This window comes from Acanthaster planci, linkage group LG07, assembly GCF_054643075.1.
Source record: "Acanthaster planci isolate LZ-2023a linkage group LG07, COTS_SCS, whole genome shotgun sequence".
Taxonomy (NCBI): Eukaryota; Metazoa; Echinodermata; class Asteroidea; order Valvatida; family Acanthasteridae; genus Acanthaster; species Acanthaster planci.
The window spans coordinates 20,816,866-20,839,885 of NC_141783.1; the positions used below are offsets into that span (position 1 = coordinate 20,816,866).

At 41.2% G+C, this 23,020-nt stretch overlaps 1 protein-coding gene across 3 annotated transcripts in view; it reads right to left on the reverse strand.

Annotated features, from left to right (window-relative positions):
• Positions 1-23,020, reverse strand: part of LOC110976224 (uncharacterized) — a 37,419-nt gene that overhangs the window by 6,582 nt on the left and 7,817 nt on the right. For 2 of the 3 annotated variants that reach the window (XM_087138873.1, XM_087138874.1), the window contains 12 exons: positions 12,578-12,831; positions 11,109-11,745; positions 9,641-9,985; positions 7,715-9,125; positions 6,320-6,496; positions 5,787-5,885; positions 5,441-5,615; positions 3,766-3,914; positions 2,762-2,812; positions 2,062-2,248; positions 947-1,125; positions 421-518 (listed from right to left, as the gene is read on the reverse strand). In XM_087138873.1, coding sequence (XP_086994999.1) covers positions 421-518; positions 947-1,125; positions 2,062-2,248; positions 2,762-2,812; positions 3,766-3,914; positions 5,441-5,615; positions 5,787-5,885; positions 6,320-6,496; positions 7,715-9,125; positions 9,641-9,985; positions 11,109-11,745; positions 12,578-12,831 — 3,762 coding nt within the window. Of the gene's footprint in view, positions 1-420; positions 519-946; positions 1,126-2,061; positions 2,249-2,761; positions 2,813-3,765; positions 3,915-5,440; positions 5,616-5,786; positions 5,886-6,319; positions 6,497-7,714; positions 9,126-9,640; positions 9,986-11,108; positions 11,746-12,341; positions 12,388-12,577; positions 12,832-23,020 lie in introns of those variants that run through there. The other variant, XM_087138875.1, reaches the window with a different exon arrangement.

Consider the following 23,020-nt stretch of genomic DNA (forward strand, 5'->3'; position numbering starts at 1 on the left):
CTTGAACTGAGGTAGTGTTTGCCTGTGGGCCAAGCTACATCGAAGACAACGTGGTCTATTGCAAGCGTGGAAGCATGTGATTCTGCATGTACTGTGTGCAATCATGCAATGTACATGTACACTGTATGTGTAGGCGGTCTGCCGATGACATCGACTCAGCCTGGGAGCACGAACAGCCAAAAGGGGATCTCTGTGGGTGGGGAAACGCAGGATCTTTATATTTTTTTTGGGTCATGATTAATGGGGTAAACACTGACTTTACAATGTTTGTAAAATGGTTACGTATTTATTGTTATTTTGAAATACTTCACGTGAACTAAATGTTTTCAATTTCTGTTAACCTTTAAAGGAAAAGACAATCCATGCAAGGCACAGTTTTTTCCCTATATTATGTATGATGTATGAAAGCGTTTATCTTACTAAGATAATCTCATGTTGGTTTCTGATTTCTTCTCAATTTCTTCGCATCGTTTGCCAAAGTGGTCCTTCCAATCTTCTCCACAATGACGACATGTCTCCTACATCGTAAACAAGATAGAATTTAGGGAAAGCAAACCCTCCCATAATTTATTAAGGGTAGCAGCACAGGCAAATAGATACCTACATGTACATGTTTTGCCGAATCAGATCATTTAAATGTAACAGTGACCATTCTGAGATGGCATTAAATTTAATTCAAAATTTGCACAAGTACAAAAACTTAAAAAAGTTTTTAAAACCCTTAAAACCCTCAACATTTCAATGCCAACATTAAGTTAACCTTCCCAGATCCCGCAAAATCCATCAAGTTTGGAAAAATACTGTGGGACTGAGAAAGGTTGAGCCCACCTTGATGCCCTTTGAAGGGTTTTGAAGGATTTTGAAGGGTTCAGAAAGTCCCTAGCCAAGATACACAATGAGATTAAAAAAATAAGAAATTCACTTGTGAGGGCCCATGCACACTCACCTTCATGCAGTCGGTGTTTTGGCAAGAGAATACTTTGTCGCCTGGGTCCAGCACAGCGGCAAAGTCACAGTGAGGGCAGCGAACCAAGCCGTCCATACCAGCCAACTGAATGGATTCTTCCTGGACGCGCTCGTCATACTTAGCCATGTCGTTGGCAGACAGACACTTCTCCAATTGATCTGAGCAAGAATTGACGAGACCCAATGAGAACTGCTGTGACAGGTCACCTAACCAACAATGGTTATACCCATTTCATTTTTTAACATTTAACTTGGAACATTCAAACATTGCCACACCGCTTCTTGAAAAGGATGTGACTCAAAGGAGGCAGTTTTATTACCGATGTTTAAAATTATGAATGTGTCACACCACAACACGGAGACATTTTTTTTTAATAACAGGTTTTACCCTTACACCGACCTAGATTCATAGGTCATGTGTACTCAGTGTTTGTCCAAGAGCTTGCAAAATATTCCCTCGAACCCATGACCTCCTGTTTACTAGTGCGGATGTCAACAACCACTTGACCACTGAGCTTGTCGGGGTCGGTTGGCCGGTCCGAGGTCAGATGTAGCAGCGGGTTCCACAAACAATTTAAAGATGTACTTTGTGTCGGTTTTGATGCACGAACACTGAACATGCAGTATATATCGTCGTATCAGTACTATAAAGTCATGAACAAAATATTCACACTAAACGGTTGTTAATGAAATTTTTTTTAACTTGAAATACAAGCTAAGTCCTGGTGAAGATTTGAGAAACAGTCCCCCCAAATGATTTTTATCAATGAAATAATGTGGACCATTATCTGTTTCTTTATAAAATTCTTTCATGCTTAGAATAGGGCCCTAAAATTATTTTCAAAATCATCAGTGCTATAAGGTCATTACTGCCATAACGACCTTATAGCACTGACACAACGATATGACTTGGGAAGTCCTTGAATGAACCACCAATCAGTGCTTTAGAATGGGATTGGCTGAAATAGAATGGGGATGTAAACAGGAGTCTGGGAGAGAAACTCCTATCCTTAGGATAGAAAGTTTCCAACAGTAATACATGCTTTTCTTGTAATTGGGGAATGAGATTAGGATAAGATGGGGTGAAGGACGCACCTCTCGGGTAGGAGCTATCACATCCATCAGTCATACAGGTAAGATGTGCTTTGCCCTGTCCGTACACAGACTCCTTGGCGTACCTTTGTAGGCAAGAGTCGCAGAAGAGATGGCCATCTAGACACTGGACCATTGTCTCAAAGGTGACCTCGGCGAAACAGCAACCGCACTCAATCAGTTGACCTTCCTGTTAGTGGGAATAAAGCCGAGATGGCTTGGTGGGGGGGGCCTTGTGCTAATATAACCCTAGTTCCAACCCACAAGTGACTCTAAAAACTATTTTCCAGAAAGAGGTAACCTTGTATGGGCCTGGCTTAATTTCTCCACACACGGTTCACACAACCTCCACCTTTTTTGTTCATGGGTGCCACTAGGTATGCAGGGTTAGCACACTGCGATATAAAGCAGGGTTCAAGGACATCCCACCAAGGATGGCCTCAGGATCACTTATGGCCATTATTCAAATCCTCCCAAGATAATATACAACCCAGCAGGATGTTTTAGATTTGGCAGGATTGAGGAACACAGAGCCCACCTTACTAGATAGAGGAATTGATGTGGTTATTCCTTGAAAGTTTGAGGAAAGTGCCACTGGTTTCCTCCAAAGAGTTGGGAAGATTTCGGAAGGTTTATGACCAAATTTCTTTGGTGGTCATTTGAGCGTTTTCACAGCTGGAGAGAGTAATAACTAATTACTTACAGTTTCATATTCATTTTCGTTCAGGCTCAACGCCAACATCAAATCCTTTTCCTGTATCAGAGGGGGTAAAAAGCGAACCAAAATGATTTATTTATGAGACAGAGGTCCAGAACTGATAGTTTTTCACCTGAATAAAGATACATCAGAAAATCAAGTCATTTACCCTGCCAATATATCTAGTGCAACAACGAGTTGAAGCAGTTTGGTATTCCAACAGCACATACCCAAAGTGAGGCGAGACTGAGGTCATTCATGAACAGCAATACCTCTGTGAAAAAGGACAGCCCAATTGGCACAGCTGAAACATGGCAAAACATGCTCAAGCTCCGCTACTTTCTCAACTGACTTTGCCTCTTTGAGAAAAACCTGAACTGGCTCGTTCTTTAGACAAAAAACAATTGTTGCTTTCTCCCATATTGCAAAACGAAAGGAGAGATGACTGATGCTACAATGAAACAAAGACACCAGACCATTCCAGACCCAAAGGACTGCCATCTAGTATTAAAATGTGCCCTGAATCACGTGGAGCAGGATTGAGTCTGGTGATTCCTAATCTACTTGATTAGGTAACAGAATGATTCAGTAAGTCCCACCCACTGCAGAGGTGGACACGTAACACATGCTCTTCTCCAATGCCAAACAACAGGTCCCAGCCACAAGCATCAATAGTGCATGCACACATGTAGAATTTTTATACACGCATTGGACATAAATCGCACCCGTGATTGGTCAGAAAAAAATGGGGCGGGGCTTAACGGATTGGTCTATGAGCAAACTCTAAATATCAGGCTTTATTGTAATATAAACTCAGCACAGTATACAGGCTCCTCTGTCAATGCTGCACAGAGAGTTGGGTAGCCTGAATGGAATGAACGCAAAGAAGATTCAAACCAATCTCTGCTATTGCGACATTCATCCACAGAACTTGAAGACAGGGTCTATGTCCAAAGAGTGTTTCCCTTTGTGACAGAGCAAGTTTAATTCAATCCAAGATCATGTCTTACCAAGCTACTATTCTTGACATACTCCTGGTAGAATTTCAGCTGTCGTTGCAGGTCGGACGAGGCCTTGATGTTGCCCTGGTAGAATGGATGCCTCAGGCCTTTCAGCAGGTGAATTACCACCTTTGTCGTTTCCTGTTTTCCCTGTAAGTCTGGAGAGCATGGGAAGTCAGGAAGATGGTGAACTCATGTCATCAATTTTGGGGCCAAACTGAACTTTGGTTGGTATACTTCTACATACCACAGCAGAAAGCTGAAAAATGACTTAACCAGCTCTTGACTTGTGTAGAAACAGTACATTGAGGGATCTAGGAGGAGGGTATAAGGGAAACACAGGGAGTATCCCTGACCCCCTCCAAAAAAACAAACAAACCAGGGAGGGGAATATTTCAGGAGGGTGGAGGGGGAAATAATGGAGAGGAGATTATTTCAGTTCCCTCCCTCCAGAAGTGTCTAAAAAAGCCCCAAAAGGTCACGCAACGAAATTTCAAAATGTCCCCCAAGAAGTTGGCCCCCCAACCCTTGAAATAATAAAAGGAAGTTTAGAACTGCTCCCTTAAGCGTACACTTTTAAGATACACTACTTCCACAATTCCTTCAAAACCGAGCAAAGCACATCTTTTGATGTATCCTGTCCGATGACATTTTGACAAAGTGGGCCAAGCATCTTGTTTCCATTCTATGAAACAAATACACCTACACACCAGCACCAGGTACCTGAGCACCAGACTAAGGCATGATGTCAAAAAGATTTTAATCAGGGAAGCGCCGAGGGTCTGCCCGCCCCAGCTGCCCGACCCTCGGCGCCGCCGACCTAGTGTTTCTGCAAAACAAAGGGTACAGATTTGCACAATGCTTTCACGGATGACTGCATTCTGGGTACTTGTAGGCAGCCGCAGTGCACCGACAGAATCAAAGACACTCATCCTATGCCAGCAATTTTCACTATTAAAGACTTTGGTTTCTGTTGAAAAAAAAGCATCTTTGAATTCTGTCCAACAGGCGAAACAAAATCGTGGAGTTGTCACAATAGTCCACTTACAACAAGGCTTTTTGGCTTAACAGAAGGCCCACTCTCCAAACATTTTTCTGTTGCTGTGTATAAATGGATGCCCGCCACCTGGCATCTGTGTACCACCTTTAAACTGCCCTATCAAACCACAGTCATCAACTGCCCTCCTCCACGCTCAACTGTCAACAAACCAATCGCCGAGATGTAAACAAGAAACCAGAAACCAATCGATATGTAAGCTCTACATATTCTTAGTTATCATTGGTTATAAAAGTTGAAAGCCCACTATCCCTACCATCAGCTAATTAAGACAATGTCAGTCATTGGTCGGAAACAGCCTACAACCACTCAACCAAATCACTCTTTAAACAAAAAAAAGAAAGGTTTGCAAGGATTTTCAGTGGGGAATAAGTTTTAAGATAACGACCAGGGCTAAATGAATGCTAAAACATATGTCAAGTCTATGTCCAAAGGTTGTTGATGAGTGATGCAGGTACCATAGAATTGGCAACTTGAACCCTTATTTACAATTGCTTTTTCTTTTTTTCCTTTAAATTTTGGGATTAGGTGCATTTTGGGGACACATAGATGTAGGCATTTTCACTTAAACAAGGGCATCTGGGTCCAGATTTATCAGAAAAATGCATAGCATTTTTTCAGACTCACTTTTTGTGGTGATCTTAACCTGGATTTTCCGCTCTTGATGTGACAGGGTCTTGACTTGTGGTAAGAGCTTCTGGATTCTCTCATTGGAGCGCAAGATTTCCTCCAGGCAAACTCTGGTAGGAGCATAGTTGAAAAAGTGTAGCGACCACACCATCCTGATAGTGTCGACTGAGAGCTGTGGGAAGGGACAAAATGTAAAAAGACTTTGTCAATGTTTTACAAGAAAATTTCAACTTGGAACTACAGTGAAAAAGGGTGGGTTTGAAATGTTACAAAGAAACGACTGCAGTTTTCGATTAAGGGTTTGTCCAGGAATCTAAGGTTTAATGATGGACCGAGCGCTTACCATTCGGAAGTCATTCTGCAACTGTATCATGATATCTTCAGCATAACGTCTTGATGCAGGCATCTTGTAGTAGTCTTTAATATAGTCAACTTTCTCTTCCTGTCATAAATATAGCAAATCACAAACAGATCAAAGGGACAAATTTATGGCCCCCCGACCGAAAACTACAGCATTTTGGGTGGAAACATTTACAGACTGATTGAGGTTATGTACTTTCTTTCAAGTAAGATATTTCAGGATTAAACAGTAGTCCGATTTGGGGGATTTTACCAATGGTGTCCACCACCATAAAAATATCACCTAACCCTAAATTTCAATTATTTTTGTTGTTTGATTGCTGTTTCATTCGGATATTTGGCGATAAAAAGTGTGCTGAAGGTCACTGCAAAATACCAACAAATGCAACACCGGCCTTTCCTCTTTCTGGTTCTTGAACTAACCAGTAAGTCACAGCCCCAACTACATGTACAATGGCAGCCAGTACAGTAACGGAAGGACTTGAAAGGGTAAAGAATTTTACAAGGACTACTCACCTCTACTTTAGTCTTGACTGACTTGGATGTGGAGAGGGCTTCTTGCTTTTTAGCTCGCGGGTAGCTGGGGTTCTCAAGGAGGTGGTTACAGACTACATTGACAGGAGATGGATAATCCTTCATGGCTTGCAGCTGGGTCAATATGTAGCTTGGATCAACCTCCGGGAACAACATCAACTACATGGCACATAACATCAAGACAGTAATGTAACATGCACTCAAAATCAGTTCAAGAGGTATGGTAAACACAGCGCTGCAGTTGAGCCCATCACAAGTCCTTTTACGAGACCAATCACAAGTGATGAGGTGACGACAAAGGAAATTTGTCTGTTCATTTGAATGAAACTTGAATTTCATCTGAAGGTTTTGTGATGGTTTTAAGAGCTCTTGACTACGATACTAAGTACTCAGGGACACAATGACAAAGAAATGCTTTTGTTGTTGTTCATTTGAATACTAGTAGCTTGTGACTTGGTTTAAGACTGAATGATTCATGACAGACTTGCTGGGACTTGTGGTAGACCCAGCTACCACACTGGGTATTAACCCTAACCGGCAAGCATATTGTTTGGCTTACACTACACAGTACTACAAAATACTAAGTAACAGCCAGAGCCTGAAGGACCTAGTACTACAAATTACTACTTCTGGCTAGGTTACTTCCATTGTTACTTGTACAGAGAACAATAAAGCCATGCATTCATAGATCCAAAGCACTGTATGATACATTGTCTTATCTATTGTATTGTATGACTTATGAGAACAATAAAGTCATGTCCTCTTACAAGTGACAGCACTGATTACTACATTTTACTACAAGTAATAATTTGTAATTTTATGTAGGGTTAAGGTTAAGCAACCTCAGAATTTAGCCAGGAAGATTAGAATTTGGATTCATGAACTAATCTTACTAGACCCTCCCTTACCCTGACACATTTGCTCGGAAGTTTCTGGAATCTACCATAAACCGGCACTGTTCACCTACGCTACACCAACAAAGCTAGAATTCAGGTTTTCAAGGCTTTTTTCAAAATAATGGCTTGACTACACGGTGCCACTTCTACATATGTACTACAAGTACAATACTCAAATATAGATTCTTATAAAACCTTGGGTAGAGTCAAAAAATGTTTTAACTCTTCAAGGGAGTTCAGGACCACCTAAGAGTCCAAACTGGCATAAAGTCAGTCTGATTTTTGCACTGTGACCACACAAAATACAGCTGGAGAACTCCTTATAAAATACGACCCTTTTGATGATTAACCATTAAAATCCTCAATTCTCCACCTATTGGAGACTTGAGGACTGTCAGATTGATACTTTAGGTGGAGAAGCAAATTTGATTTTATCCAATGTTAGCAGGACAGTTTATTTATTAAAGACGGCCACACCTACCACTTCTGATTTCATCTCTTCTATGGTTCTATCATTTCCAGGTCTGTTTTTCTGTTCTGGCAAGACCTCATGAGGTTGGTGAATAACTACTGGTGGCTGAAGAGGTACTGGTGTCACTGGTTGCATTTCTGGTTGTGGCTCAGGATTTGGTATGGAGGGTAGGGTTTGTATCTGTGTGGCTGGGTAGGTCGGCTGAATTTGAGGTTGATGCGTTGCTGCTGGCGGCATAGGGTATGTCACTGTCTGTATCATGGGTTGTGACTTGGGTACTGGCACAAAGGGTGGTGGGTTCTGGGGTTCTGGTACGATTGCCTGGGGGAGGAAGGGGTGAGGATGTGGATATCTTACAGCCTGTGGCTGAGGCTTTGTTGCATTGGGTGGGGGGATGTTTCCAAACGTAACATGCGGTGGACGTTGAGTCTGGGGTTGCCAGAAAGTTGCCGGCGGCAAAGGATCTGTCACTTGGTGTAGCGCTGGTTGTGGTTGTGGGTTTGGCACAAACGGTGGTGGGACATGTCCTTGCATACACTGGTTGGAGACCTTTGGCTGGGAGGTAGGCACAGGAGTAAAGGGAGTAGTCTTCACAGTAGTCTGTTGATGAATTGCATCTGGATCGGTAGTCTCAACTTGGGATGATTGTGTAGGCTTTCTAGTTGATACTGATGTGTATGTCATGTGTCTTGTGGATCCCTGTGATGGTGCAGAGGCTGAGAGCGGAGGCTTGGAAGCATTTGTCTGATTTGTTGTTCCAGAGATGTTCTTCTTCTGGCAGCTCTGATCAAGTGACTGATGTGTTGAGGGACTTTGGGAAGGCACAAGCTTCTGAGAGCCCAATCCTGACAATCTGTGATATGAACTTGATGCCTGTCCCTGATCAACTTGCTTGACAGCTGCTTGTGTTTTGGATTTTGGTAGCGATTCCAATGAAGGAGATCGATGAATGGTTCTCGATGCCCCAAGTGCTGGCTGAGTAGAGGAACTTAAATTGGAACCAGTTGCTTCAGCTGGTTGCGTTAACGTGCCAAACGGGATGGTATGACTGGTGGACGTCAAAGAAGTTGCTGGCTGCATTGAATTTGCCGGTTTCTTGTAGAGCCTCTGGGTGTAGGTCTGGCTGCAGTTGGTAGCAGCGTACAGGCTGCCATGGTGACTATGCACACTGGTTGCAGAGGCGGAGGGTTGAAGAGTTGTCCTGGGAGTTGTCTGCAGACCCACATTGCTGACAGGCACTGCAGAACCCCTGTGACGATCGGAGTTGCTTTGTTGGCATTTGGCAGCAGCTGACGATGAGAAAATTGGCGTAGACGATGGTCTTGAGACGCAAGAGGTGCCAGCTCCAGGCTTGGAAGGGGTGGAAGATCTGCCTTGAGCCCTTGACAGCAGGGAGCTGAAAAACTCCTCTAATGTTCCACTGATTACAAAGAAAAATTTTATATGCGTTAAGAAATCAATCTATCAGCTTACAATCTCTAATTGTGTTCAAATGGTAAGAATATACCCATTTGAGAAGCTTCACAGGAACAGTAAATTTGATCGAGGGTCTGTAAGGTTTTTTGAATGTATATTGATTTAAAATGTGACTTTGAAGCAATCAATTATAACTCCCTGGCCAAAGGTGCCAAAGGACAACAAACATTGTACAGTAAGCCTTGCTGAAGCTGGCTATCATCAGCTAACATGAGCCAAAGGCCATTGCAAGGGGCTTGTTGAATGAACCTTCAGCACCTTACTCAAGTTTGTTCATGTGGCTTCATGCAAACAATACCAATGGCTAACCAATACTTCTTTCAGTTGCCTAATCTACCGTGATCGGATTGCTAATGAGTATCTCCTTGCTAAGGCTGTACTAGATGTCACGTTGATTTGAAGAGGCTACCTGTGGCGTCTACTTGTACATTAAAACAAGGACAGTTTATAAGTACACACCTTGAGGGTGGGTTCTTTTTTGTGGCAGTGTCTTTTCTGACTTCATCTTGCACTGCGCTCCCTGTGGTCAATGTTCCTAAGCTCTGCCTCCTCTCTTTGGCTTCTAAGACACCAGGATTCATTGCTGGAGATTCACTGATGGCTGGGCACCTTTCTTCAGTCCTTGAACTCGTGGAGGCTTGAACAGTGCTGTGTTTTGTGGCCGTGCTCGGATTTCCAGTGACCGAGTTGGATTGGCTGCTAGTGCTCTGGGAGTCTTTGTGTCCCAAAGTTTGATTAGAGGATGAGGTTGATGTTGAAGGAGCAGGTTCCTCTAAGGGGTTCACCCATTCCTCTAACGGTCCCCTGATTAAATAAGAAATCAGTCCTTTCACTGACCATTTTTAATGACGCTCAGCAAGGAGAAAATGATGAGTGTAAACAGTTGAACCACAGTCCTCTAGAACTCTAGCCCAACGTGAGATATGCTTCTCTTGGGCATAATGTGATGCTGATATATAAAGTAATACCATCTTAGCATTGGGACTAAAATTAGAATTTTGAGTTTAAAAAGTCTGGCCCTGACCTTAACAATAGACCGTTATACAAGTTCTCGTAAAAACTGCAGCGGGCTGGTTAATGCATAATTTCTTTGACTTGCCAGGTGGGCTAGTAAAGAAACACCTATATGTTTGAAACCGACATTTGTCTTATTTGCAAAGATGAATACAACAAAGATTACAAAGTATTTTGAATTTTGATTGAATTGCTTATTTTTAATTGCAACAGTTTTGAATTCCTTCACTTTTAAGTTTTAAACTCGACAGCATCACTCCACAGTAACAGTTACAATAATAAAGTTGAAAAAGACAAAAGTTATTTTTGTTAAACAATGTCCAGTGGGCTGGTGAAAATTCCTATGGGATAGCCAAAGTTAACTTGCCTGGTGGGCTTGTGGAAAAGAGATTAAGGTCACGACTTGAAAGTTGCCATCAAGATTTAACCTACCAGTACAAGTATGGGTGCTCCATTAACATTGTGAAATATTTCACCTTACACCACAATATTGTGTTGAAAGTTGTCCAGTAATGTCTAAAACTGCTTCCATACAAATGAAGCTCTCCGTTGCTTAGAAATGCACCAGACTTGAACTCAACTTTCACGGATGTTCTTAAATACATGTACACAAGTGGCCTAGCGGAGCCACAATAAACAGCTTGATATGTCGCATAAACAGAGTAAACCTTACGGAAGCTGGCCATTGCAAACATCTTGCTCAAGTTTGTTCATGTGGCTTCACTAAAATGATACCAATGGCTAACCAAAACAAGTTGCAATTGCATTAGGTACCATAATTGGATTGTTTATGAGTGCCGCCTTGATGACGCTGTGCTAGATGTCATGATTGCTTGAGGAGGCTAGGTGTGGCATGTACTTGTGCATTAAAAACAAGTCAAGGCAAGACTGCTACTAGTAAGCATACACTTACCGTGACGGTGGAAAAATATCGGAGCTGTGCTGAGTCTCTGGTGTTGGAAGAGTTTGACAATCGAGACAAGGACACCTTGACATTGTAGAAGGCGCCTGGGAAGGTTTCTGATGATGGTGGCTGACTGCTGTTCCATTATCACTGCTGTGGATGTCACTGGTCTCATTCTGGACTTTGTACAGTCCAGACGCTTGATCAAGCTTGATTTTAACCTTTAGAGGAGATCCCTGCTTGGAAGCTGTTCCAAAAGATGCTACTGTGCCATTCATAGAGACACTGGAGTTAACGGGAGTGGCCTCGGATGGAACAGTTAGGGAATCTGACCTCCCCTCCAAAACTGCTTGCCCCCTCGGACTTTCTGGCTTAGCACTGGATTGAAGCAACTGGACGTCTATGTGAGACACTTGAATCACTTCAGGCTTTGACTTCAAACCGATGCCTTTGTCACTCGCCAACTGGCTACTGTCGCTGCAATTCAAGTTGGGTGATGGTGCATCTCTAATGTTGTGATCAACTTCCACATCTTCCTTGGCCTGGTAAGGCTCCTTAATGGGTGTGTCTATTTCAAGACAATCAGGAGTCACATCAAGATTGATGACTACTTCAGTGTTGGCAGTTGTACTGTGAACAAACGAATCTGGAAGAAAAATCACAAATGGAAAAACAAAAAGGTGTACATATGTCAGGGTTCCTGCACCTAAAGGACAATTACACGTAAGTTCCATGACTTTTCCATGACTTAATTATGGGAATCCATGACCCAATAGTGCAATTTTCTTGACTTTTTGGACTTTAGAAGTTGTGAATAAAACCACACATTTTATGTACTTATTATTGCTAACAGAAATTACACATAATGTTTGAAAAATCCCACAACTTTAGTCATTTTTTCAAAGTTCCATGACTTTTCCAGGCCAGGAACAAGCAAAAATTTCAATGACTTTTCCAGGCTAAGGGAACCCTGATATGTACATGTAGCATTTGAAGCTATGACCCATGCACAAAAGCAGAGAATCTTGGCTGATATCTACATGTGTAAAATCACAAGTTTGGCTGTCTCAGTTTATGTAGGATTGCAATACCTACTGTCCCTTCCTGGCAGAGATTTTACACCAAAAAAATTCTGAAAATACATTTCTCCAGTACTCACTATTTTGAGGGGAAATTTTAAGATTTATTCACAAATGTTAAAGATATATGTAAAAATGAGGGATTTGTAAAAACTACATGTACCTATCCGAACTGTTCTTGCCTGTACTCGGGGCAGGTGGACAGAGGGCTGAATGAGAAGTAAATGAATGTTAAATCTAGGCATTGACTAAACATGAACATGAGCATAAAAAGTAAGGGTGCCTGGGTTGGTAATGATAAATCTTTACTGATTGTAGTAGGCCTACTAAAATCTTGAATCAGGTATTATGGAAGTTGGGCTTAAGTGAAACTATTAGAGTAGATTTTATAGGACAAACCATCTGTAAGATCAATATAGTCCCTGAAAACTCTCTGTTCATTTCTGGTGCTGCCTTCGGCTGTCATTAGACACAGCAAATCATCAATGCAGCTGTTTGTGAGTCTATTCTGGTCCAGCGGATCAGCCAGGAGTCTGCTCTGGCGAACCACGCTCTCTCGGATAGTGTTCTCCAAGAGATGTGGGAACATTGGCTTCAGCTGAGCCACAACATCATTGTGAAGGACTTGCGCAGCTGATTTGATGACAGGATAGCTAGGGTGAAGATCAAAATATACATGTAGTTACACATACATGTACATGTGTACAAATGTACGTACGCAGGTGTATCACAGCAAACTCCTCCTGAACATCTCCTTATTAATAAATGTACATGTGTGTGGCATCGTGCAGGGGTGAGATAGGAAGAAAATAGCCACAAAATAATCACCGGTACCAGAGGTTAAGGCCTATCAGCAGCGTAAGGCCTATCAACGTACAGGATGACAAGTGACCATCTGCTTTTCTGCTACCAGAATGATAGAAAAGGAGGTTTTATTTCTTTGTGTTGCAATTTTTGACTTTTCTACTTTTCTTTTACCTGCAGAGCAGAACAAACATTTAATGTAATGTAATGTATTTTTCTTTTTTACTTTTCTGCTATCAGAAAAGCAGACTTTAATTTTCCTTAGTGCTGCAAGTAGGTACCAAGGTTCGGTTCGGGTTTTGAACTTGAACCAAACTTGAGCACGCTACAAACGTATATGCTGTATACAGTACTTCCGTGTGTATGTTTAATACAAGCAATGAATCTCATCTCCATCCCATCCACGAGTAACTTCGATGTGACCATATTTTTTTCCCAAACTGTTTCCCCAAAGTTTGTTTAGGAGTTGAAATTATCAAGAAAGTTACCGTCGGAGTGACAGTTTCCGACCGTGTTTTACAGACCAAAAGCGGTTGTTTGGACAACGCTTGACACAACAAAACGATCGTAGGATATGTGAAAACAGCAAAAAAAACCAGCACGCTCAAATGGGAGTCTCCTCCTTTAAAGGATACAAGATAAAATCAGATTTCCAATGAATCGCTTTTTGTTCGGTTCGCAGTTTGAAAGTGCCATGTTCGATGATTTTTAGTTCGTTTCGGCGGTTCGGCTGCAGCACGACTTTTCCTCTGTTCACTAATGGCTGAAAAGTGGCCATCGGCTGATTGCCTGTCAAAAATGTAGAAAATGAACATGTAGTTATACATGTACTTTGCTGCTTTCAGGATACTGGGAAAGCAGATTTTACAAAGGCCACTGGAAAGTGCTTTTCTCTTTTAGGGAAGGCAGAAAATTGGATCAAACAGTTTAACAACTGTTAGTTATACATGTACTTTGCTGCTTTTGGGATACTGGAAAAGCAGATTTTATTATAAAGGTGACCAGAAAGTAGCCACCTGCTTTTCTCCTTTTGGGGAGGCCGAACCAACTTTTGGACAACAATGAATAACCTACTTTAACCTACTTTGCTGGTGTTTTGATACTGCAGAAACAGATTCTACATGTAAGTAGGTAGATGAAATGTGGCCATCTGCTTTTCTGCCCTTAAAGGACTGTGAATGGCGTAGTGAACCTGTAGGTTACAAACCATTTCCTTTCAGGGGTATTGAAGATGAAGACATCAATATCTACCCTAAGCATGGTAAAACGCATTCTCACTCGATGCGAGAATGATATGAATGACCCCTTCTTAATTTGACCAACTGCCACCGCCCTTTTCAAGTAAGTCACACTAATTATCTCACTTCACAAGCTACGTTGACATTTTCAATTAGTTTTTGAGAATCTGTTGGGCACGATAACGGTGGATGTGTGTTACCTCTCAATTGCTCAAGAAAGTACTGGCCGTGATCATCTTGTAGGAAATCCGAAGTCTTAATTTGTTCAGAGAGTCAACATAAAGAAACTCTGGTCGACTGGCAGGAGATTGAACAGATACATGTACTGATCCAATGCAGTGATCCCATAGTACACGTAGCTACAGTGTAAGTGTTTTAGGCCGTTTAGCTCTGTTATTCCTAAACAACAAAATGTCAATTTTAAAGGAATATCCCACTGGGTCACTGGTTCATGATATTCACAAGAAGAAACACAGAAAATCGATTGACTTAAAACCTGAGTAAAAACCTTGACAGAATTTGGAGCGTCTCCTTCAGACCCTGGAGAACGCATTCATACAAGGAGTATGCACATATGTCATTCATGTATTTGAAGTGGGCGCCATTCTGGGGGGACCCCTGCCCGCCCTAATTTTGGTAACGGTTTGTACAGCGCATGAATACTTAACCATGCTTTTTGTGGACCAATCACATCACACAACAGAATCAGTGTCCCGGTGAGGCTAAGCAAAACGGCATCTCAAAGGAAAACCAGATGAATTTAACAGCTATCATCCAACAGACACACAGAGTCGCAGACTTGCTTGGGAAACATTGGAATCTTTCATTACGAAAGATAGGGTGGATATTGGTTTCTTTATCTTCAATCCCCCCAGAAAGGAAATGGTCATAGCCTACAGGTTCACTATCCATTAACCCTAACACTCCTAAATCCTTCACCTGTTGGAGGACTGAGGAGTGTTAGTGTTAACGACCCTTGGAAGGTAAAAAAGCAGATGCTTACTTTCCAGTCGCCTTCGTAAAATCTGCTTTTCCAGTATCTGGAATGCAGAAAGTACAGTCAAACCTCGTTAATAAGAGGTCCTTCAGACTTAGCAAATTACCTTGTTATAACAGGAACCTTGTATTATCAGGAATGAAAACAATGAAATGAAAAAAAAAACCAAAGGGTTGGGACTTTAACATGTCCTTGTTTAAGCAGAATCTTGTATCAACAGTGCTCTTATGAACAAGGTTTGACTGTACATGTAGAACAGTTGTCAAAATGTTTGATCCAGTTTTCTGCGTTTTTCGCAAGCAACCAGCAGATAGCCACTTTTCAGCGACTAGCAATCAGAGGGAAAGTAAAATTTGATTTTCTGGTAGCAGAAACCAGAAACAAAATAATAGCTGTGCTTCCTACTACATCAAAAAAAAACACGCTCAAATGGGAGTCTCCTCCTTCAAAGGATATAAGATAAAAATAGATTTCCAGCGAATCGTTTTTTTGTTATTTTTCACAAAACAGATTCAACTACCACACAACGGCTTTTGATGTGTTCGAAGAACCTTCAGCATTCTTTCCAAGGACGGCGCCCGAAACGCCAAAGGGGCGATCTTCCATCAGTCTTTTTCTAACGGATAACAGCATTTTGTTATATGAGAATTGCAAACAAATTTGAGATCTGGCAAAATTTCATTACAACGTATTTACACTATGGCTTTGATCAAACATAATCAAACAAAAGGCAAATTAGGCTACTGCTTGAACCAAATTTTGTCATGCACTGGCCTTGCTGCACTGGCCCGCCTGGCAAAATCAGTTTTCCCCCCAGAGTTGCCTTTGATCGAGCACGAGTCCGACTCTGATCAGCATCCAATCAAAATTTGTTTTGCACGGCCATTTGCGACATCGTTGGCCTAATATGGAACATAAGGGCGTGGCTATCGGAGATTGGCAACCATAATGCTAAAACTGAATATACATGTAAGCACAATTGGATGTATGAGAATTTAGCATTGTTGTGCAGCGGAAATGCCGTACGTTACATGTTCTCGGTTGTTCATTAGTGAATTCTCACCACGTGCTTTTAATTTTTACAACCATCGCGTGATGCGGGGCCAACATAAGAGTACTGTACATGTACATGTACAGTGTACATGTACAGTACCTTCCTGATGCACATGTGCTGAGCGCTGAGCGCACGCTGGGGCGGCATAACTAGTTATCCATTTTTCGTCGTGTTTGCTTTGTTATCAGGTTTCCTTGCATGCATTCTGTGTGCAAGTAATGCCATGTCATTTTAAAGCCGAACCTCTGAACAAGCCAGTTTGGTTCGCGGTTTGAAAGTGCCATGTTCGATGATTTTTGGTTCGTTTCGGCGGTTCGGCTGCAGCACGACTTTTCCTCTGTTCACTAATGGCTGAAAAGTGGCCATCGGCTGATTGCCTGTCAAAAATGTAGAAAATGAACATGTAGTTATACATGTACTTTGCTGCTTTCAGGATACTGGGAAAGCAGATTTTACAAAGGCCACTGGAAAGTGCTTTTCTCCTTTAGGGGAGGCAGAAAATTGGATCGAACGGTTTGACAACTGTTAGTTATACATGTACTTTGCTGCTTTCGGGATACTGGAAAAGCAATTTTTATTATAAAAGCGACCAGAAAGTAGCCACCTGCTTTTCTCCTTTTGGGGAGGCAGAAAAGTGGATCCAACTTTTGGACAACAATGAATAACCTACTTTAACCTACTTTGCTGGTGTTTTGATACTGCAGAAACAGATTCTACATGTAAGTAGGTAGATGAAATGTGGCCATCTGCTTTTCTGCCCTTAAAGGACTGTGAATGGCGTAGTGAACCTGTAGGTTACAAACCATTTCCTTTCAGGGGTATTGAAGATGAAGACATCAATATCTACCCTAAGCATGGTAAAACGCATTTTCACTCGATGCGAGAATGATATGAATGACCCCTTCTTAATTTGACCAACTGCCACCGCCCTTTTCAAGTAAGTCACACTAATTATCTCACTTCACAAGCTACGTTGACATTTTCAATTAGTTTTTGAGAATCTGTTGGGCACGATAACGGTGGATGTGTGTTACCTCTCAATTGCTCAAGAAAGTACTGGCCGTGATCATCTTGTAGGAAATCCGAAGTCTTAATTTGTTCAGAGAGTCAACATAAAGAAACTCTGGTCGACTGGCAGGAGATTGAACAGATACATGTACTGATCCAATGCAGTGATCCCATAGTACACGTAGCTACAGTGTAAGTGTTTTAGGCCGTTTAGCTCTGTTATTCCTAAACAACAAAATGTCAATTTTAAAGGAATATCCCACTGGGTCACTGGTTCATGATATTCACAAGAAAAAACACAGAAAATCAATTTACTTAAAACCCGAGTAAAAACCGTGACAGAATTTGGAGTGTCTCCTTCAGACCTTGGAGGATGCATTCACACAAGGAGTATGCACATATGTCATTCATGTATTTGAAGTGGGCGCCATTCTGGGGGGACCCCTGCCCGCCCTAATTTTGGTAACGGGTTGCACAGCGCATGAATACTTAACCATGCTTTTTGTGGACCAATCACATCACACAACAGAATCAGTGTCCCGGTGAGGCTAAGCGAAACGGCATCTCAAAGGAAAACCAAAGGAATTTAACAGCTATCATCCAACAGACACACAGAGTCGCAGACTTGCTTGGGAAACATTGGAATCTTTTATTACGAAAGATAGGGTGGATATTGGTTTCTTTATCTTCAATCCCCCCAGAAAGGAAATGGTCATAGCCTACAGGTTCACTATCCATTAACGACCCTTGGAAGGTAAAAAAGCAGATGCTTACTTTCCAGTCGCCTTCGTAAAATCTGTTTTTCCAGTATCTGGAATGCAGAAAGTACAGTCAAACCTCGTTAACCCTAACTGCCCAAAACCTGCCATACTCCAACAGCAGGTTTTGTGAGGTTTTGGCAGGTTTGGTACCGTACCTGAGGAACTTGTTGTTGAATTTTGTGAGACTTGGGATGAAAGGCCCAGGGAGATGGTGTTGGATTCTGTGTGAGTTGGGACACACAGGGTTCATTGTGTGCAGTGTCTGGCTTGCTGTACCAATTGTTGGACTATGCTTGATTTTGTCAGGTTTGGTACTGTTCAGTGCAAGTCATCCTATACTGCATAGACCCATCCATACCATATCACTCAAACTCCAACGGGCTCATTCTGTTGGAGTTTATCAGGTTTGGTACACCACCCTGCATGTACAAGTACATAGACAAGTACATGAACCTGTTGGATTTTGTGAGGTTCAGTATGCTTTCTAGTGCAGGAGCCTAGGAGGTTAGGGTTAATAAGAGGTCCTTCAGACATAGCAAATTACCTTGTTATAACAGGAAACTTGTATTATCAGGAATGAAAACAATGAAATGAAAAAAAACAAAGGGTTGGGACTTTAACATGTCCTTTATTAAGCAGAATCTTGTATCAACAGTGCTCTTATGAACAAGGTTTGACTGTACATGTAGAACAGTTGTCAAAATGTTTGATCCAGTTTTCTGCGTTTTTGGCAAGCAACCAGCAGATAGCCACTTTTCAGCAACTAGCAATCAGAGGGAAGGTAAAATCTGATTTTCTGGTAGCAGAAACCAGAAACAAAATAATAGCTGTGCTTCCTATTACATAAAAAATAATAGGTTGGGTAGGTGGGTACAGTAGTATCTTTTTTTTTCTTTTAAAGTTTTTGGGTCAAAAAGTTCAGGGTGGGGAAATTTTTTTAATTAAAAAGCAACTCTGTTGGAAAGCAAAAATTTTGTTGGTCTATGGTTTATTCCATACACTGTTTTTTTCTGTGGATTCTTAACTTGAGGATCAGTCTTGTCAAAGATTGTATCAAAGTCAGAGCCTCTTCAACAAGTGTTTGAAAGCTTGTACAAACGATGCTCATAGAGCACTTCAAACCTGCAAGATGATGCATGACACAATAACTCTGTGCGTCCCGCGCCAGTTGTCATAAAACCCAGCGAAAGCGTAAATGTACTAACCTTATTTCAAGCCATTAATTCAGAGTGAAATGTGTGCTACTGCAAGTAACTGTGGAGATTGTTAGTCACGATATACTTCTGCTCACAAAGGAACGGCTGTAATGAGTCCTACTGACACGTTTGAATACTGTTTTTTCATTGGCAGCCAATCACAACACAATGACTGGATGGTCCCAGGATGCTATTTACACACAAGGCTTGCGCTTCAAGCTGCAAAAGTATGCATCACTGTATACACGCACTGTACATGTTCATGTTGATCAGCGTTTTAGCTAGTGAGCTGTGCAGCCATGTTTTGCACAGCCAGTTTTGTGAAATCCCGGCCCATTTTTTCAAGCATGGCCTGGTGGTGCAAATCAAGCCGTGCACTACTTAATTTGAGGCTTGTGTAATCTAGATCCAAAAAAATGTGAAAATAAACTCTAAGTTAAAATTCATTCTTTTCCCATACTTTTTCTCCCTCATTAACCAAGTCTAAATAAAAAAATATACTGCAGTAAAGTACTTGATTGTACCCTAGGACTATGGTTTGGACGTTTGGTTTGAGCTTATCAATGTCGGCAGGTGGGTTCCCTCACTTACGAATAATGAACTAGAGCACTGTATCTATCAAGTTGTAACAAAATGAATACAGGGAGCCATACTTGTTCACCAGCGATCGATCATAAGTGTACATGTAATCAACCTCATTCCCATGACGATCATTAGTTGCCATATCATGAGGTAGTCCGTGGGGACGAGGTTGACATATAATCATTTTGGAGCTTGCGCTGTGCGCTCACTATATTATCCAGAATGCAACAACAAATAACGGATTACTTCTCGAATGCAAGGGCTGACCTACACGCAATCTTTGTTATTGTCAATAATCAGCATAAAGCTTGTTTAGGTTCTTCTACCTTAACGATGGAAAAATTGTCGAACTCTTCCAATTCAGACTCGCGCACAAGTGGGAGTGTCATTTTTCGCTTCTTTGTTGCGGGGCTGTTTAATCACACTATATAAAACAACAATTGCACTCAGTTTTACAATTTAATTTTTTCTAAAAGCTACTTTTTTTTTTAATTCAAAAAGGCAAAACTCTCATAAAATATTGTCAGAAATTCATCAGAGACCACCACAGAGCATCTAAAAGGGGCAGAGCTTCCAGGGTCCTTACAAAGGCCCTGGATCCTGGCTGTAAGGGACTTTGCCCTGCTCGTTTGTGTTGCATGCTTCAAGTTCGCGCACAAATTTTGGACTCTAACAAGATTGCTTCAGTCGAGTGCATTACGGAGCCCCAGTACTGTTCGGTGTCCAAACGAGGACATGCAAAGTTTCACTGACGTGGCCATCGTGTGGGTAGAAAGAAAAACACAGAAAAAATAAAACTGGCACTTACACAAGAAAAAAAATGAGGAAAATCCGGCATGTGGATGGCAAAAGGTGGAAAATGAAATTTGACATTCTTAACAAAAAAGCAGACATTTCAAACCCTTGAAATAAGCATAAGGGTCAGCAACCAACACTTTAAACAGCGCCTAAATCAGTCACAAATGCGACCAAATATTTGCCAGTGCAATCATATTTTCACCATACAGTCAGCATTTGTGACTAAGGATAGCTTATAAACTACATACAAAATGTACTTAAACAATTTTCAGTACACTTAAAAATCAAAAACGCAATGATTTTGTACTCAAAATTTGTTTCAGAATGGTATCAATGACAGCCGAATTGCATCATGAATTATATGTGTAAACCCCATGTCACACAATGTGTACATGTATATGGCAGGTTCCTCAAAATATGGACCATTAGATAATGTAACGTGAATATGGCAGGTTTCTCAAAATATGGACCATTAGATAATGTTCAACTTCAGGGGTTCATTTTCCTGAAGTGAACATCACTGAATTAATTCCCAATGTCTGATGAAATGAGGGAAGTCATGGCTGATATCTGGAACAATGATGACCGTGTCTATCTTTCAACTTACATGTACACGTACATGTAATTGGAGTTAAGTAATTAAAATCTTGAATGTCAGCATTTTTGACGGACGTGAACAACCTGTTGAAATCCAAGCCAATAAAATTTACCGAGGCGTGATAATCCCCGCAGTCATTTTACAGATTTATATGTGGTGAAAGGTGATAATATTTACACATATGAAAACATAATCACGAAATTAAAAAATACCTCTCACAATTAATAGGGTCCCAAAGTCAGTAGTCGTGAACCTCATTCGAGCGGGTAAAATCAAAATTGACGTACAACACAAGCTTTAAAAAAGTGCAAAAAAGCACCCACAAACCATGACCCTTTTACGACTGAAATGATCACAATTTCTTCAAGTATGTTTCTGAAAACTGCAGTCCAAAATACTGATCATGGCGATTTTGCTGCTTTTGTCATTATCTCACGGTGACGTAAGAGAAACATCGTGGGCTGTTTGACCTTTGACATCAACCCAGAAAGTGCGTCCCATTTTTCCTTCGATATTCATGCGCCCCTCCAAGGAATGGTGATGCTCCACAATTTTTCTCTTCGCAACAAGGTTTCTCGAAAGAAAATCTGTCATACTGAATGACATCCAAAAAAAAATGACGTCGGAGACATAAAAAACGATTCATGATGAAAATCTTATGCACCAAATTGTTAATTTTAATGTAATTTTCAGTGAGGATATCTCCAAAATAAACAGCGAAATGAATATCGCACATGGAATTTTCAAGCACTACATGTGACAGGGTTTTCAGCCTTCTCGAACGTCATGCATTTTTTGCCAAAATTCTTGAGCATCATCAAAATTCTGTCAAATATGACGTTCACAACGAACATATTGTACTCATTATACATTTCTGATACAGCCAAACTGAAAGATTATTTTTGGTGGTTGAAAGTTGTAAGACCTGGCAGATATAGTGGTATCTGAGTGATTGTAAACGGTAAGAGAATGAAGAGACCCAAACTTTTTCTCATCATTTTCTGTCAATTTTGTGCTCTTTTTTAATGGCTTATATTGTTTAAAAGTTATTTCTTGGTCGCTTTCAAATACATCAGTCAAAAAATATACTGAATTCTCCTTGTTGTTGATAGAAGTTTTGAAATCAAGTCCTCTGGTGCAAATACTTTGACGTAAAACTTTAAATGAATTCAACTCCATTTGATTTGCACTGGTAGCTAACCAAATGTACACAGTATGCCTAATTATCCCAAATAATCATGTTTATAAATCTAAGGGTGCTAATTTGTATTTGACATGATCAAAGTCACTCTTTTAGAAGTTTTAAAAAATGACAAGCAGAGTTGCATTTTGGTCCGTTTTATGAAGAACATGGCATATCATAATACCAGTACCGCTGAGGTCAATCCAATTGACGAAATCCGGGTTCTCGCCAAGGCTGCAAGGGGTTTCACCCACGGACGTTATAATGTCCGTGGTTTCAGTGTGTCATGGAACACCCTCCAGCATGAATCGTACTATTTCCGACACACTCTAAATCACAGCGACACCCTTTAATTCTGGAATGAGCTCCGTTTCAGGCTTCATTTACGTGTATGCTACAGCAAAAGATGGAGCCCAAGGGGTGGTTTAGAAAATGGACCTGGTGTTCATTTACAGTGCATCAACAATGTATGTTTAGATAGGGAACCAACCAACACTCACATCTGGACTGGTCCCCGTCCCTGTTATACAGGGACAGGCACCTGGGGTTTAACCCTAACCCTGCTAAATGCACCAGAGGTAAAAAGTTGTTGCATTCTGGTGCATTTAGCAGGCTTGGTGTTT